Genomic DNA, 17,689 nt, shown 5'->3' with positions numbered 1-17,689 from the left:
TCTCATGTTCGTATGCATCAGAGGAGGTAGGCTAATGCCACAATGCATGCACAATCTTATGGGGATGGCCGTAAGCCTCCGAAACTGGAGGCTTCCGGCCATCCAATGCAGAGTGGGAGGAGGAGCACAAGAGGTGATCTTTGTTTTTGCCCTTCTAGCTAAGGTGTCAGGGAGGGGCAGAGAAGGAGGCTGGGGAAGGCTGGGGACAGCTTGTATTCCAGCTTCCCCAGTCCCCTCCCTGCCCCGCCCACAGGAACGCCCTCTTTCTGTCCTCCCCAAGGTTGCCTTTGTGACCTCAGCGAGGCAGCCAGGGTGGTTCTCTCTGCACTGGCCACGACTCGGGCTCCTGGGTCTGAGGTCAGAGCGCTGCCTCAGACCTTGGATCCAGGAATCCGAAGTATCCTATGGCCCCTCCAGATGCTGTCTAGGGGCCATAGGATTGCTCTCTAAGGGTGCAATCCAATTGAGATAGTTGGAAGCTACTGACTATCCAATGCAGGGCAGAAGCAGGACAGAGGAGATCCTCTCCTCCATGCCTCGCCCACCCTGCATTTGTGGCTAGATGCATGTTTTTGTCCATGTGGCTGCGGCTTCAGGGAGAGGGAGGGAAGGGGCCTGGAGACCTGATAGGAAGCTGTCTAAAACAGCTTCTGCAATCTCCTCTCCTCCCCACCCCCGGGAACGCCCTGTTTTTGCAGTCTCCACACTCTGTTTATGAGAGCAGAGACGGCGGAGGCGTGGAAAGAACCACACCAGCTACAAGGGGGAGGGGAGTGTGGTTTCTGAGAATCGAGGTCACACAAACTCAGTTCTCAGAAACTGAAAAATCCTATGGCTGTCTAGATAGTGTCTAGTGGCCATAGGACTGCTCTCCCAATGTATGAGTCCCAGAAGGCCTATAGGACCAAGAAAGCTGAGCGCATGTCAACAGTCCAATGCAGATTTACTTGGGAATAAGTCTCCATTGAATCCAGTAGAAGGTATTTCTGAGAACACACTCATAGATCAGGGTTGCAGAGATGGAAAATAATGGATTCTACCCAGTCTTCGGCCTACTTAGAGCAGACCTGTTGAAATGAATGGGACTTAAGTTAGTCATGACCACCTACAATATAAAATGGGAACTACCAATCCATCTATATTGGAACAGAAACCCTTTGAGGTGAGACTTTTCATTAGAGGTCTGAAACAACCAGTTTTTCAATTGCCTCCTCTAATCTGTGTTTTCAACAGTAACTTGATGTGCAGGAATCAGCAGGCAAAGCTTTTCATGTTCTGGAAATAAAAGGTTTTGACCTGATAATTTTTGCAGCTCAAAGGACAGTTAAAGCCACAAACATTGCTTGAAATGCTGCCAGTCTTGTTGGCTTTCTGGAACAAATCATGCATTTTATTGTCTGGGGGCAGCTGGCCCAAAAGTATTTAGCAACAAAAGCAAACTCCACTTTATCCTTGTAGTCATGATGGTGCTGTATTCAACTTTTATTTATAACTTGGCTTTTGAAATTGTTGTTGTAGTTCTAAGGTTGCTTTTAACGTTTTACTATATTTTTATTTATGATTTCTGTTTTCTGAATTTTTATAAACTGTGTCGATTGGTTTCAGAACGGCAGTACAGAAATGCAATAAATAAAATAAATAATCCTATAATCTCCTTGCTGTGCAGTTTCACAGTTTAAAATGTGAAACTGCACATACTCAGCGTAATTCTTTTCTTTTTTATCAGGGTTGACAAACAGTTGTTGCAGTTAGTGCAGTTTGCGCTAACATCTCAGGAATGTAGAAGCAGTTGTCAAACATGGAATAGCGATGAGATGGGGAAGAAGGGAAATGTGAGTTGCGTGCTTCACAATAATACACATAGCTATCTAAAGGGGAACCCCAAAAGACCATTAAGTACAGGGTCTCAAATTACCTAGTTACACCACTGCCCCAAGCCAAAGCCACCTCCTGAGCAGTTAGGCCTCAGGCCTTCCTGCTTTTTTCCTTTTGCTTTTTCTCTAAATCCTTTTGCCCTCTGAGGGTGTTGGTCGAAGTGGGTCTGTGCTTGTCAGGGGTATTATGTGTGCCTGTGATTACCACTTCCTCATTCCTCTGCTCTCTTTTGGGGCCAGATATAGCAGGATGGCTCCATTGGGTCTTGGGAGACCTTCAGAACACAGTCTGGCCCAGTGGAGGCTGGCAACTCCTATGTCAGTGGGGCAGTGAATCCGCTCTGGGTTTCAGTCAGAACTGTAAATAAGTTCAGGACCTTCGATAGCTCCTTTAGCAGTCTGGCAGGTTCTGACTGAAACCCAGAATGGATTTCAGCACCACCAAAATTGGAGCCACCAGCCTCCACTGGTCTTGCCTCACTGAAAGTCTGATGCTACTTCCAATATCATCCAATATCAAAATTATAAATACAAGTTCCAATACTTCTATTATATTTTTATTTTATTTTATTAGTTTGTTGTATAATGCCTTGGTGGCTCTGACAGAAGGGCTGTATAAAATACTGCAAAAAATAAATATCCGTGGAGCTTCTGAATTAGAACATGACTGTACGCATCAGTCAAATCTACACATTAAATGAAGAACATTTAAACTGTCTTTGGCCACACCTACTTTGCCTTTGGGCCCCGCCCACAGATGGATGCAGCCCCCAAGACCTTTCCCAGACGGTAATTTGGCCCTTGGACTGAACAAGTTCCACACCCCTAGACTAAAGGGTTTCTTTGAAAAGGCAACAAGGAACCCTGTGATCCACTACACTGACAACCCCACATTCCCCTTATTTGGGGGTTTATGAATGCACCTCTACTTCCCAGCCTCATCCTTCAGTATCTCCATTGTGTGGACAGCCCTCTTCCTTCCCGCCCCTCTCACCTTTCTAAAACCAAAATTCCCTCCAAAGGGAGAGGCGGCTTCCCTACTGACATTTCAGCCCACTTCTCAGATTTTTCCAATAGTCCATAAGCCAGAATGTAACCTTTTGACATGACCCACAAAACCAGGCAAGATAAACCACCCCCGTCCCACTCACCTTTCGACTAGATATATAGTTTGTCAGCTCCTTGAGCCAAAGAGCCCTCACTTTCCCCCTTTTGCTGTTTTTATTCCGTAAAGTTCTATGTCAGGGACGGCCCTACCGTTGGGCAGCGTGAGGTGATCGCCCCAGGTGGCAGATTCGCTGGGGGGAAGGCGGGGCTGTGATGACAGCTTCTCAGCTGTTCCCCTTGGAGGAGAGAAATGTATGTCACGCCATCTTTCCTGAGGCCACCAAACTAGCTTTCCCTATGTAAATAAGCTTAACACCTACCCCAAGGGTTGTGTTTGCTTCCTTCCAAGTAAACCTCAGTACTACATTCAGAGCCTTCTGCTTGGGCTATTGCTACTGTTTATAGTTTCGGGCCTAGGGCGTGAAATAGAGCATACCGGTTTGGACCCTTGTTTCTTAAGTCCAAGGAGAGTCCTGTAAGGTCTGAGAGGCTCCTGGCTCAGGTTGAGGTGGATGTAAAGGGTGGGGGCAGCCTACTTTGATAACGGTTTGTCCCTGCCTACACCACTGGGAGCAAGGGCAACCCCCTCCCTTCATGCAAGACCTGTTAGCCACTGCTGTCCTGCCACCGTCACCACTCTCTGAGTGGTCCTTGGAGGGAGGGAGGGGGGCTGGACTTCAGGCCTCAGATCCAGATCCAGCCCTTCTTGGTACCAGCACCCACCCTTTAGAAAACCCTCCCTCATGCAGTTTGGGAAGCAGAAAATGTGGTATCTTTCAAGCGCCAGCTAAAAACACACTTGTTCACCCAGGCTTTCCCTGGGCTGTAATTAAATTAATCATGCTGCTCCATCTTATTGCTCCTTGTACTGCTTTTATTGTAACTGGAACTGTTTTTAACATTGTGTTTTTAAGATTGTATTTTAAATGTGATTTAATATTTATATGTGAACTGCTTAGGGATTTTATTATATTTTGTGGTATATAAATATCACACATAAATAAATAATAGCGGCACCACTGCACGCCTATATATCGTTAATAATAGTAGCAACAATGACAACATTTTGATCCTCCCCATCCTAATGTACAAATGTCCTGTTAGTCTTAAAATTAAAACCAGGTCAAATGGTTAGGTAAATATAGTTTATGTGAATCCCCTACAGATGCAGGTGAGGTAGTAGAGAGATTGCCAACTTTGAAACAAACCAAAAACCAAACTCTCCAAGCAGAAGAGATCTGGAATAGAAATGCCTTCAGTATCAATTGCTTAATATTTTGTTCCCTAAGCACATCTGAGAAATCTGTGGAACTTGAAGAGAATGGAAACATGACTATATGCTTCACTGAGATCTACAGAGGCTAGAGAGTTCCCTGGCTGGGGAGTCTCTACTACTGTCTTGAGAATGTTCATTACTTTTAAAATGAAGAAACTGGATTGAACACTGGAGCATTCTTTTTTGAGAAGTCCCTGATCAATACCCTGAATGCTGGGTGGGAAATGTTCAGTTAGGAGATATTGGATTTCTCAGAGAACTCAAAGATGTTTTGCTTTGAACCAGCACTGTGGAGAAATAACACAGACATCAAACAGTGAGTTTTATTTTTATTTATTTCTAGACCCTTGAGGATCCAAGATCTCAAAGCAGTTTACAAACAATCCAAACAAAATAAACATCACAATAAATGCAAATGAAACACCAAAAAATCCAAGGCAGTAACATCCATTGGTTAGGGGATGCAAAATGCCTGAGAGAGCATTCCAAATGGGAGGCTCCGCCATGGAGAAGGCCATTTTCACAATGCCGTTAAATAACAAGCTACGGGTTCTGGTACAACCAACAGGGCATCTTCTGAAGATCTTCATGATCTAATGGGTTTAGGGCACAATCCTATGCAGGTTTACACAGAAAGACCCTACAACTCCCAGCATTCCCCAGCAAGCATTGCTGGCTGGAGTCTAAACTTTAGGCAATAACCTCTTTGAATACTCTGAAATCACCCAGCTGTCTATGGAAGAAACTTCTCCAGCTTGGTGAAAAGTCTGAATCCTTGTCGCTGTGAAATTCCTGTAATTCCTATGCTTAAACTGCACTTTAAAGGGACATAAGGAACCAACAGAAGGCTTGGCAGGGGTCTCTTCCTCTTATAGAGAGGTGTATAGACAGGTGAGTACAGAGAAAGAAACTTCTACTTATCCCTTGATTCTGTTGAAACATATTCAAAAGGCTTACCTGTTCAAAAGGTTTACCTGCCCTCACCCCCAAAAAAGAGTAAAAGCAGAATTAATCTTAGATTTCAAGTAAATACATGTATTTCATGCATTTAATCCAACCACATCTGCTGCTAAGGTGCAGGCAGAAATAATGTGTAGAGGCCAGCTAAGCTGGTGTCCAAGAGCCAGGGCTGAAGTCTTATGTAACTTATATTAACCTTACAAAGAATGGATCTCTCTTCATATAAAATAGTATAGAAATGTTCTTCTGCTTAAGTGCACACGCCAAAGGCTTGAAACCCTGGTAAAAAAAGAGCGGCAACCCATGCCATCTTAACGGGCTATGGTGGAGGCCTCATCAGACTTGAATAGAATCAGCTTATTTCTTTACTTTTATATACAGTGTTGGAACCAGTGGACCTACAGAGCCATCCACTAGGGGATATCACCCCACCCACAAAGTAGAAGCAAAGACATTTCTGTCCTTTCAGATCTGGGTCTTTTTATTCTGGAACAATTCCATTAAAATATATCTATATAAATGCTTCCTGCAAAAGGAGGGAAGAAATAAATTGCCCCATATACAATGATCCCATAATGAAGATGGGGAGGGCTCTGAGGCTGAGAATTATTACACCTACATCATAGCTGGGGAGAGCTGAAAGAGTTCCTTATGGTGACACTCTCACTTAGTCAGTTCATTAGTAAGTGTCCTCTCCTCCTTGGCTTCTCTGATGCCCAATCAAAATCTCTCTGTTCGTATTTTCTCCTATCTGATTTCTTTCTTATCTGGCATTTTCTTACCAGCATTCTGTTATGGATTTTGGTGAAAACTGCCCCCATGCTCCCATCGGATCCTTTCCAAAGCTTAATCATTGCACCTTTCCAAACAAAATTCTTCACGCACTAGCGGCATTCATAAAGTCTCTGTTCTCAGGCTTTTTCTCACATCTGATGAAAAATCTGTCCAAGAGAAATTTCTCGCCATTTCCTTTCCTGCATGGGTTCTCTCATGATCATTCATGTGCACTCTCCGACTGGAGCTTTTCTCACACTGAGGACTTTTATGCGGTCTGTATGAATTCTCTGATGCCTCTTCAGATTTTCTCTCCTACTGAAACTTCTCCCACACATGGGGCATTTGTATGGTTTCTCGCCAGTATGAATTCTCTGATGGCTCTTCAAATTGTCACTCCGACTGAAGGATTTTCCACACTGAGAACATTTGTATGGTTTCTCTCCATGATGATTTCTCTGATGAATCTTCAACTTTTCACTCCGACTGAAGCATTTCCCACACTGAAAACATTTTTCTGGCTTCACTGCAGTATGAATTCCCAAGTGTCTCATTAATCCTTTTCTAAACGTGAAGAGTTTCCCACACTCGGGACATTCTTGCCTTTTCTCTCCAGTATGAAGTTCTTGATGATTCATCAAATGTTTTCTATTACTGAAGCATTTGCTACAATGGGAACATTCATAGGGCCTCTCTTCACTGTGAATTCTTTGATTTCTCTTTAACGAATTTGTATAACTAAAGCTCTTCCCACACTCAGAAGAGCTATGAGGTTTCTCTTCTGTGTGGTTACTCTGATCTCTGTTCAAACTACCCCCTTTGCCATTCTCAAAGAATTCAGATTTGCTCGCTCCCATTTTCATTCTCTGGTATTTATCAGAGTATGAGTTTTGATTGAGGTTTTCCTCTGACATGGGACATTCACTGTAGTCCTCCCTGGAATCTCTCATATCAGCTTCTAATCTGTAGCAATATCTTCGACCATACTTGGAGAACATGGGCATGTTATCTCTTGTGTGTACTTCAGAAGGCTGGCCAACTGCAGCTGGAAGACCTTCTGTGAGTCCATTACATTCATTCTCCCTCTCCACTGGGTGGTTCCCTTGTCCCTCTTTGGACTTGCATCCTTCCTCCTGCATCTCAGCTGTCTCCAGCACATTCACTTGGCTTATACGTGGGGCTGTCCTGGGTGTGTCTTCTGGCTCATTTCCTCCACACGGATAATTCTCCATCTTGACCTGACTTCCCTTCTCATCACCTGCAGAGACAGAAAGAGGAATGTTGCCTGTGCTCTGGTGACCTCTTTTCAAGATGCCTGTAGCCTCTGTTTGCCTGGTTTTTCCTTCTAGGGTATTTGTCTCTCTTCTACAGCCTTGTTTCTTTGTGTCTCTGTGATCATGTCAACCCTCTTCTTGTATTTGGGGCTGTGTTTTTTAAATTATAGAACACCAACCACATCATTAGGCACTTTTTAGCTAAATTAAATGAAAATATTAACTTCTAATAAGAGCTAGAAACCTTAATTTTTAAATGAAAGAACCCAGTGCCTCCTTCTACAAACTAGAAAACTCCTCCACAGAATTGTGAGTCATATGAGAAATCCAGGATAAAGTGGATTGTATCCAATGGTATCCCTTCCATCAGTCGAACAGACTGAATGCTGGGAGACTGAATTCCCCTCTCCCCCTCCGTATACCCCAGGACCCTCTGAAGCAAATTTGCTGGTGTGAAAGAGTGCTGGGGTGAGGAGGGGAAAAGGGTCTCCCATTACATGAGCAGAAGTCCCAGTAATGTAATAAATCTTAATATTACTTGACGTGTTTTAGTAATCTTGACGTGTTTTCATAAAACTGTATATTGTATATCAACATTTCATATAACAATTTTTTTTAAATAATAATTTCGCATATAGTGTGATGGGACTGATATGGTAGAAAAGAGATGTTGGAGTTTTGGTGGATGGCTCACAGAGGCAAATTCTATTATCAGGAATATTAAGAAAGGGTCCAAAGATAAAGACGGGCAATTTCATAAGACCCTCATATGTCCCCCCTCACTTTCACCCCCCCCCCCCAAGGACATACATATGACCTCTGGAGCATTCACTTTTAAAACTCATTTATACCAGCTGAAGTCCAGAGCAAAGACAGGTATTTTTCTCCTTTCATGGTTAGTCCCTTCATACAGCTGTCCTCATATCAAAACAAAACACTTAAATATATTAAACGTGACCTCACAAAAATCTGTTTTAAATTGTTCTTGTTGGCTGTTTAAATTAATATAATGGTGCTGCCTTTTGGAATGTTTTAACAGCGATTTTAAAAAATATTTTATCGTATTTTACTTTGGAATTATCTTTTAACCTTTTAATATTTTAAATATTTTATATAAGCCACCCTTTCAATGAAGGAGAGAAAACAATATGTGGGGGGGACAACACATGATCGAGATTTATGAAGCCCCTCATATTGTGAAGAAAATGGATAGGAAGCATTGGAAGCCGCCTCATCCGAAGTCAGACCCTTTGTCCATCTAGCCCAGTATTGTCAACACTTTCTCCTTCTCATATGATACTAGACATTGTGGTCATCCAATAAAACTGATTCACTGTAGAATCTAAACAGATCAAAGGAAGTACTTCACACAATGCTCATTAGATTGATGGGACTCACCAACATGGGATTTGGTGAGGACTAGTAGCTTAGATGGATTTACAGGGGGATTATTATTATTATTATTATTAGATTTATTAGCTGCCCATCTGGCCAGCTACCCAGCCACTTTAGGCGGTGTACAATACAAATCACAACATAAAAAGCAACAAATCGCAACTGAACAATTAGATCAATTCATGGAGGATACCTCTGTCAATGGCTTTGAGTCACAAAGGCTTGATGGAAATGCCATGTTTAGAGGCAAGATGACACCGAATACCATTTGCTTGGGAGACACAATAAAAGAAGACTCTTCATTCTAAGCTCTGCTTGTGGACGTTTGGTTGGCTACTGCAAGAGGCTGGATGCTGCACCTTTGCTCTGATCCTGTGGGTATTTTTCTATATTCTTATGAATTCTGTAGGGGAATGTCATTCCTTTTGGGGGCTGGACTCGATGGTCTTGTAGGCCCCTTCCAACCCTACTATTCTATGAGTCATCAGGAACTCTGGGACATCAGCAGCCATTATATCTAGTCCCACCTTCATCTCGGACCTATTTGCTTGGATTGCCACGCTTAACAATCCCAGCAGTGGACAAGGGTGAGGGGCTGACGGAATGGAGAGAGGGAGGAGGCAGGAGCCAAAGGAAAGAAAGCTGAGGCAAAACTACCTGGGACAGGAGGTGAGGGCTGGTGTTCACTATCCCACACAGCTACAGCCCATATTGGCATTTTTTCATATGTCTTCCCATATGTCTGGTCTATATTTCAGTCAAAGTAACTGGGAACAGAATAACACCCATTCATCTCATGTTTCTTTTCATATACATGTATTCACAATTTGAAAGAAGGCTGCTCCTATCTATCAATTCTTTTCAGTTCTACAAATGGCAATTGGATTGGCTAATCTTTAGTAGATTTTCTGGAATTGAGCAAAAAGCTCCTTACCCAAAGAATTGACATTCCCACCATTCTCCTGCAGGACTTGCCAGACTATGGTCTGTTGGCCTGGCTGGGTCGGACTCTGCTTGACTATCTGCAAGGACAGGCTAGTTTCCTTGGGACCCGTTGGTTCCTGCAAACAAGGAAAAAGACAGCTATCTTCTCTGCATCAGATTTTGTTGCAGAAGAAAAAATATTACAGGAAAACATCACATATTTAGCCTGAAACCCAGAACAATTAATTTTACAATCCTTAGTCCAATAATAAAATATTCGGTGAAACAAACAAAAGGAGAACATTGCCCCACCACCCCCAACATTTACAAAAACTGTTTTGCAGCGCTCCAGATCGGAGAATAAAGGTCCCCATTTGCAACATTCTGTTTCTGCCTCTGGTTGTCATCCTATGTATACTTGAGACGTAGGTGCGCCTTAAACTTTCTCTCAGCTACTTTAAGATGAATGGATTCCATAGAGCTGGGCCTGCATCTAACGGAACCAACCGTGTGGGCAGGCAATACAGTTTATGGGTGTGTTTGCACATCACGCTAAGCCACCCGGAGAAGGAGCCACAGCGGGTGGCTTGTCTGCTACCTCTGACCGACGATCGCCCACTTGGCGGCTTCCCGCGGCTTGTTTCTCGCTCAGTCCCTGTCAGTCCTCCAGCCATTGCTGGCTCATATCCCAGGGGGCTTTGCAGCAGAAATCCTCATTTCCTGGTTCCCTATGTTGGAACTGGTTGCCAGCTGACAAGGAAAACTTCCCTCAACTCCCACATAAGACTGCGAAAAGGAAATAATTCTCTGAGCCCTTATGAATTACATGTTTACAAGCTTTTAAAAAAAATAATAATTTCAGGCTCTTGCACAACAGCAAAAGACCACCTGTTCATGGGCATACCACCCTGAAACCCTAGAAGAAGCCACAGGTTTCAAGGTGGTTTGTAAACCACCCCACCCACCCACCCACCCTCACCGGGTTCAGATGTCACAACCCGCACCTGTTGAGGGTAATTATGGTAATTAAGTGGCTTGCAACTGGCACATGCAGGCAGGGAAAATAAGCCACCATGGCTTATTTTCCCTCCACGATCATGCGAACCTGCCCATGAATTCTCAGAGTGGCTTGTTTGTAAAGAACAACCCATGACGGGAAAACCGCTGCGGGATTGGACGTCACGCTAAGCCATCCAGCAGCCATCCACAACAACAACTCACCATGGCTTAACATGATGTGCAAACCAGGACAGTGGCTACGATATCTATTAGGCCCCAATAGATCCATTAGCAGACGTTTAAGTAATATGTCATGAAATTAAGACATTTCCTCCTTTATGCTTCTTAATATTTCAAAAGCTCACAAAAGGCAAGACCACAACCACTACACTAGGTGTTTTTTAGTCCAGCCCACTTTGCCCTTAAAGAACAGTGCAAAGAAATCGAAGAAAACAACAGAATGGGAAAGACTAGAGATCTGTTCAAGTAAATCGGACATATCAAGGGAACATTTTGTGCAAGGACAGGCATGATAAAGGACAAAGATGGCAGGGACCTAATCGAAGCAGATGAGATTAAGAAGAGGTGGAAAGAATACACAGAAGAACTATACAGGAAAGATCTGAATGTCCCTGATAGCCATGACAGCGCGGTCACTGAACTTGAGCCGGACATCCTAGAGAGTGAAGTCAAGTGGCCCTTAGGAAGCATTAGTAACAACAAAGCTAGCGGAGATGACAGTATTCCAGCTGAGCTATATAAAATCCTAAAAGATAATGCTGTTAAAGTGATGCGCTCAATATGCCAACACATTTGGAACACTCAACAGTGGCCACAAGACTGGAAAAGGTCAGTTTACATTCCAATTCCAAAGAAGGGCAACGCCAAAGAGTGTTTGAACTACCGTACAATTGCACTCATTTCACATGCCAGCAAGGTTATGCTCAAAATCCTACAAGCTAGGCTTCAGCAGTATGTGAACCGAGAACTACCGGAAGTACAAGCTGGGTTTCGAAGAGGCAGAGGAACTAGAGATCAAATCGCGAACATTCGCTGCATCATGGAGAAAGCAAGAGAATTCCAGAAAAACGTCTATTTCTGCTTCATTGACTACGCTAAAGCCTTTGATTGTGTGGATCACAACAAACTGTGGCAAATTCTGAAAGAGATGGGAGTACCAGACCACCTTACCTGTCTCCTGAGAAACCTGTATGAGGGCCAAGAAGCAACACTAAGAACCAGACATGGAACAAGCGATTGGTTCAAAACTGGGAAAGGAGTACAACAAGGCTGCATATTGTCGCCCTGCTTATTTAACTTATATGCAGAGTACATCATGAGAAACGCTGGGTTGGATGAATCACAGCTTGGAATTACGATTGCCGGGAGAATTATCAACAACCTCAGATATGCAGACGATACCACCCTAATGGCAGAAAGCGAAGAAGATCTAAAGAGCCTCTTGTTGAGGGTGGAAGCGGAGAGTGCAAAAGCTGGTTTGAAATTCAACATTAAAAAAACGAATATCATGGCATCTGGCCCCATCACTTCCTGGCATATAGAAGGGGAAGAAATGGAAGCAGTGACAGATTTTATTTTCTTGGGCTCCAAGATCACCGCAGACGGTGACTGTAGCCATGAAATTAAAAGACGCTTGCTCCTTGGGAGGAAAGCTATGGCAAACCTAGATAGCATAGTAAGAAGCAGAGATATCACCTTGCCGACAAAGGTCCATATAATCAAAGCTATGGTTTTCCCAATAGAAACATATGGCTGTGAGAGCTGGACTATAAGGAAGGCTGAGCACCGAAGAATTGATGCTTTCGAACTGTGGTACTGGAGAAGACTCTTGCGAGTCCCCTGGACTGCAAGGAGGTCAAATCAGTCCATCCTAAAGGAAATCAACCCTGACTGCTCATTGGAAGGACAGATACTGAAGCTGAAGCTCAAATATTTTGGCCGCCTAATGCAAAGAGAAAACTCCCTGGAAAAGACCCTGATGCTGGGAAAGACTGAAGGCAAAAGGAGAAGGGGACGGCAGAGGATGAGATGGTTAGATAGCATCACCGATGCAGTGAATATGGACTTGAGCACGCTCCGGGAGAGAGCGGAGGACAGGAAGGCCTGGCATGCTATGGTCCATGGGGTCACGAAAAGTCGGACACAACTTAACGACTGAACAACAACTTTGCCCTTGGCCCTACCCCTGCTGAAATGTGGGTGCTGAGGCTTTCCCAAATTGGAATATCCCCCTCTCCAAGCAGAAAAAAATTCCATCCTGTCTTTAAAGGCACAAGGGCTGTGCCCAAGATACAATGGGGCAACTTTAAGATACCTTGCAGGGTTATTGTGAGATTAAGGGATATAAATACTGCAAAGGAATTGATACATTGAAGACTGCGAGAGGAATCACATAGAGAATTAAAAAATGGTTAAGAAATGCTCATTAACAACAATAATGTGGGTGCGGAGGCCTTTTCCAAATTGGAATATGCCCCGCCCTCCCGAGAAGACAGATGTTCCCAACCTGTCTTTAAAGGCACAATGGCTGTGCCTGAGATAGAATGGGGCAACCTTAAGCTACCTTGCAGGGTTATTGTGAGATGGAGGGTGCATCTTATTGGGATAAGCAGCCGCCTCCGAACTCGGAGGCGACCACCTATCCAATGCAGAGCAGGAGAAGCGCAGAGGGGATTGTCCCCTCTGCGCTTCAGCCGCCCTGCATTCACAGCTGGACAGCCGATTTTGGCTGTCTAGCCGCGGGAAGGCAGAGTAGGGGGCGCAGATGCATTGGAAGTGTTGGAACAGCACTTCTGCCCTCCCCGCCTCGCCCCCAGGAATGCCCCACTTTCGGCACTCCACACTCCGTGCTCCTCTTCCAAGCACAGAGCGTAGGCCGTTCCACGCTGCCTACGAGGCAGCATGGGAGGGGTGGAGGTCGGTTCTCAGGGAACTGACCTTGGAACGCAGGCTCTGAGGTAGGTTCCCGGGAACCAACCTATCCTATGGCCATCTAGCCACTTACTAGCGGCCACAGGATTGCGCCCTAAGGGATATAACTACTGCAAAGGAATTGATACACTGAAGACTGCAAGAGGAATCACACAGATAGTTTTTTTAATGGTTAAGAAATGCTCATGAACAACAATAATTTGTCAGTAACTGTTAATCATCGTGATTAATTTTGGAAAGGAATTGTAGTAGTGGCATATGTGGAAATGGTCATAAATTGGTAAACTTGTATAATAGAATTTGACAACAAAAATTATTTGAGTTTAATGGTTTAAATATCCTATTTACCACCCTGAAACATTTTGCACTAAGGCAGGATGTGACTTCATTAAATGAAATAATAATAATAATAATAATAATAATAATAATGCTGTAAATATAAGTACGTATGTCAATACTACAAGTATGGAATGGGATTCAGCAGATGAAGTTAAGCTGGTTCAGATGGTTTCAACCTTTGCTAAGTGTTATCAATCCTATCAATTTTTAACTGAACAACTGAAAATCATTCCAACAGCCTTAGCATATTCTGCCTCTTATTAAAGACTCTGGGAATTAATATTTAAAACCTCACCTGCCACATCCCTCCCTTGGCCTCTCGCTGGCTCATCAAGAAGTCCTCCGCTAGGGCCACAGCCTGGGAACAGGTGTCTGGCCCTCCTGCCCGGATCCAGCTCTGGAGTTCTAGCGGCAGGCTGGCCAGGAACTGCTCCAGGATCAGCAGCTCCAGGATCTGCTCCTTGCTGTGTCTCTCTGGCTTCAGCCACTGGCGGCAAAGCTCCTGGAGCTGGCTGTGAATCCTTCGGGGGTCTTCAGCCTCCTGGCAGCAGAAGTGCCTGAAGTGCTGGCGCTGCGCCTCCATTCTCAGGGCTTCTGCTCGCAAGATGGCGGCCTTCACTTTCCCATAGTCCTCCTGATCTCTGGGTTCCAGGCTTCGAAAGGCCTGCTCTGCTTCCCCGCTCAGTGCTGGCAGGAGCTGGGCTGCCCACTCTCCTCTAGGCCACCGGCAGGCTTTGGCCACTTGCTCAAAGGAGGCCAGAAAGGCCTTGGCATCTTCCCATGGGGCAGTCTCTGACATCCCTGTGTTACCCCCTGCTGTGTGAATGGGCTGCAGTGTCTTCAGGAACTCCTGCCATTGGGCTTCCCAGCGCTCTAGCATCCCCCTGGATGGTTCCCCTTTGCCTTCTTGCGACGCTCCCCATCCAGGTCGCTTTATCATATTGTCTGGCTGAACCACACTGGTGGCTTTTCCTGCTCTGACTGGTCCTTCTTCTAGTTCTGGGCCTCCAGGTTTTCCCTCCTTCATCTCTTTTTGTCCTGACTCCACCCTCTCAAATCTAGAGTTAATTTTGAAATCAAATCAGTTTTAGCAGAGTATCTTACAAATAACCAACATTTAAAAGACCAAACAGAGCTTGAAAAATAGCAGAAATTTACTATACAACCTTTATAGACTATTTTTAAATTGTAAGAAAAAAACAGGACAAGTGAAAGATTTCATGATCAAATAGGTGAAAAAGAGGAAAAATGATCCTATGTTTATTGGGAAGAATCTTTGGAACTGAAGTCACATGCAGTTACACAGACCTCAAAAATATATCCGCATAACTGTCCACATGAAGAGTCTGTGTATATCACTATGTGGCTTCCAGGGGAGGGAGGCTGGCTAAGAGACCTGGCCATGAACCCGGAAGTCCCTGATTCAAATCTCCCCTGAAGCAACAATTCCACAGGAGGCTTTAGGCAAAGGCATTCTTCCCTTCCAACAGGATCAGGAGAAAACAGGACCACATATTTGTAAGTAGGGCATGTTCCATTACATCGCTGCACTTCCTTTTCCAGTAGCAGGCTAAGTTATGCAAAACCATTTTACTCAGGTCCTGCCTCATAACAACAAGCCCTCGTGTAAGGCATTTGCAAAAACATTCTCCTTTTGTTTCTGGTGGTTGATTTAGAGTAGGCTTGACAGGTGAAGAAGACAGGAAAGGATGATTATATTTAAATGGCTGTGGTGTGGCACAAATAGGGATGGAGGGGGAAGGAAGGAAAAGGAGAAGAAAAAGAGGGCTGGAATGGGGAGATGGGATTCTAAGAGGTTAAGTGTTTAAGAGCATCCTCATATCTGTATAGTCTTCAGAGTGCTTCAAATATGCTATCTGAATAATCTTTCAAGGACCCTCCAAGATGGGATAATGGTGGACCAAAGCTGAGAGATTTACTAGGTGGCCTTAAGCAGTCTATGTCTGAGATGAGGTTTGAACAAGGGGGTTCCTGGATGTCCTCTTGGTCTCTTAGCCACTAGGTTAAAATCACTGAATGTGTGCTAGCATCTTCTTCATACCTTTTAATCACTAGCTTGTCCATTTAAAAAGTGGCTGAGTGGCTCTGTGCTTCCACATCTACACACCAGCTAAAACATTAACAGGGCATGTTTTCCCCATCAATATCTTTCCTTGTTGGGAGACACCCTACCTGTTGGAATTTTTGCCTGCCATGCAATTGTTAAGGGCATAGGAGCCGGGTGTGCCAGTTCAGAAAGGCTGCAATCCCAGGCACACATACCTCGGAGTAAGCCCCTATTGAATACAGGGAGACTTACTTTCAAACACAGGACTGTTGCTCTGTCTTTCAAGCGACACAAGACGCTCTCTTGCTTTTGCCGCTATAAACTTGTACAACTACCTCTCTGGGATTCGTATACCCCACAAAAATAGGGAAAGCAAAGACAAACACTCCTGGATAGGGAGACATTTTTCTCCCTCTCTCATACTACTAAAACCCAGTAGGGTCACCCCATGAAGCTGATTGGTGGGGGATTCAGGACAGATAAAAGGAAGGGCTTCTTCACACAGTGCAGAGTTAAACTACGGAATTCACTACCACAAGATGTAGTGATGGTCCCCAGTTTGGACGGCTTTAAAAGGAGATTGGACAAATTCCTGGAGAAGATTGCCAATGGCTACTAGTCCTATGGCTATATGCTACTGCCAGTATCAGAGGCAGTATGCCTGTGTACACCAGTTGCTGGGGAACATGGGTGGGAGGGTGCTGTTGCACTCCTGTCCTGCTTGTGTCCTTCTTGTGGGCAGCTGGTTGGCCACTGTGTGAACAGCATGCTGGACTCTGATCCAGCAGGGCTCTTCTTACGTTCTTATGTTTTTTAGACTCACATTTTCTTGAGTGATGTAAACATAAAAAAAAAAGTCTGAAAGTACTGCCTGCACTGGGAGTTGGGGGGAGAGAAATAAGACTATCCAGTATTGTTAGCGCCATCTGGAAGATGGCGGGGGGGGGGGGGACGACGACAGAGAGAAGCTCACAACGACCCTGTAACATAAGAAGCCCCACAAGGCTTATTATCCTATATCACAGATCGAATAGAGGATGAGATCCGATACTGAGGGGTGGGGGGCATATAGCAAGCTTGCAATACAGGCCACTATTAATAGCCCCATATTGAAAAGGGCAGGATGCAGGGAAGAAGCTGAGGCTGTCTGGGACAACCCCTAACCCTAATCCAGTATTATTACCCCCATACTGCAGGTGGGGACGGAGGCACAGTTACTTACAGTGCAACCCTATGTATGTCTATTCAGAAGTCTTATTTATGTACAGCATTTATACCCCACTCTGAAGCTAGAAAGGCTCCCAGCCTGGCTTTTATGTCAATACCTTACTCCCAAGTAAGTGTGTGTGCAGGATTGCAGCCTTAAAGAAATATCTGCTCCAGCCCCTGGCGTGCAGCCACGCAATGCTCCTGCCCCAGCAACAACAGAGCCCAAAGGAGCTCCCCAATCATACCGGAAGCGACGAGGAGTGCGGTGTGACTTTCGGCTTCTTTTCTCTTTCTCAGCTGCTCAGCTCGGTTTTGGCGGCTGGACGTGGTCAGCCCGAGGGGGGAGATCCAGCAGAGGTCCCAGGGTGTCCTCGGGACGCCCTCCTCGCTCTGCTGGTTGGCTGGAAGGGGGGCAGCGGGAAACTGCAGCCGCTCTCTGGCGCTGTGACAACCCCGCACCGCTTCTCCCGGGCTCCTCCTCCGCCTCCTTTTCTTCGTCTGTGGTTTAACGACGGGGCAGACGAGGCTCCGCGTGACC

The 17,689-nt window shown here is 44.9% G+C and overlaps 1 protein-coding gene across 1 annotated transcript; it reads right to left on the bottom strand.

Moving 5' to 3' along the window:
• Positions 1-5,972: 5,972 nt before the first annotated feature.
• LOC146355992 (uncharacterized) lies at positions 5,973-17,651 on the bottom strand. The gene is made up of 4 exons (XM_084831597.1): positions 17,397-17,651; positions 14,170-14,932; positions 9,595-9,721; positions 5,973-7,249 (listed from the first exon to the last, which is right to left on the bottom strand). The coding sequence occupies exons 2-4, from the start codon at positions 14,899-14,901 to the stop codon at positions 6,216-6,218; spliced, it is 1,893 nt and encodes a 630-aa protein (XP_084687723.1). The 5' UTR covers positions 14,902-14,932; positions 17,397-17,651; the 3' UTR covers positions 5,973-6,215.
• Positions 17,652-17,689: the final 38 nt, after the last annotated feature.

The sequence above is a fragment of the Heloderma suspectum genome, chromosome 2 (assembly GCF_057233095.1).
Source record: "Heloderma suspectum isolate Gila_16-S chromosome 2, 16-S_ref, whole genome shotgun sequence".
NCBI classification, from domain to species: domain Eukaryota; kingdom Metazoa; phylum Chordata; class Lepidosauria; order Squamata; family Helodermatidae; genus Heloderma; species Heloderma suspectum.
The sequence above is the reverse complement of the archived record's forward strand: the minus strand, read 5'-3'. Positions and strand labels throughout refer to the sequence as shown.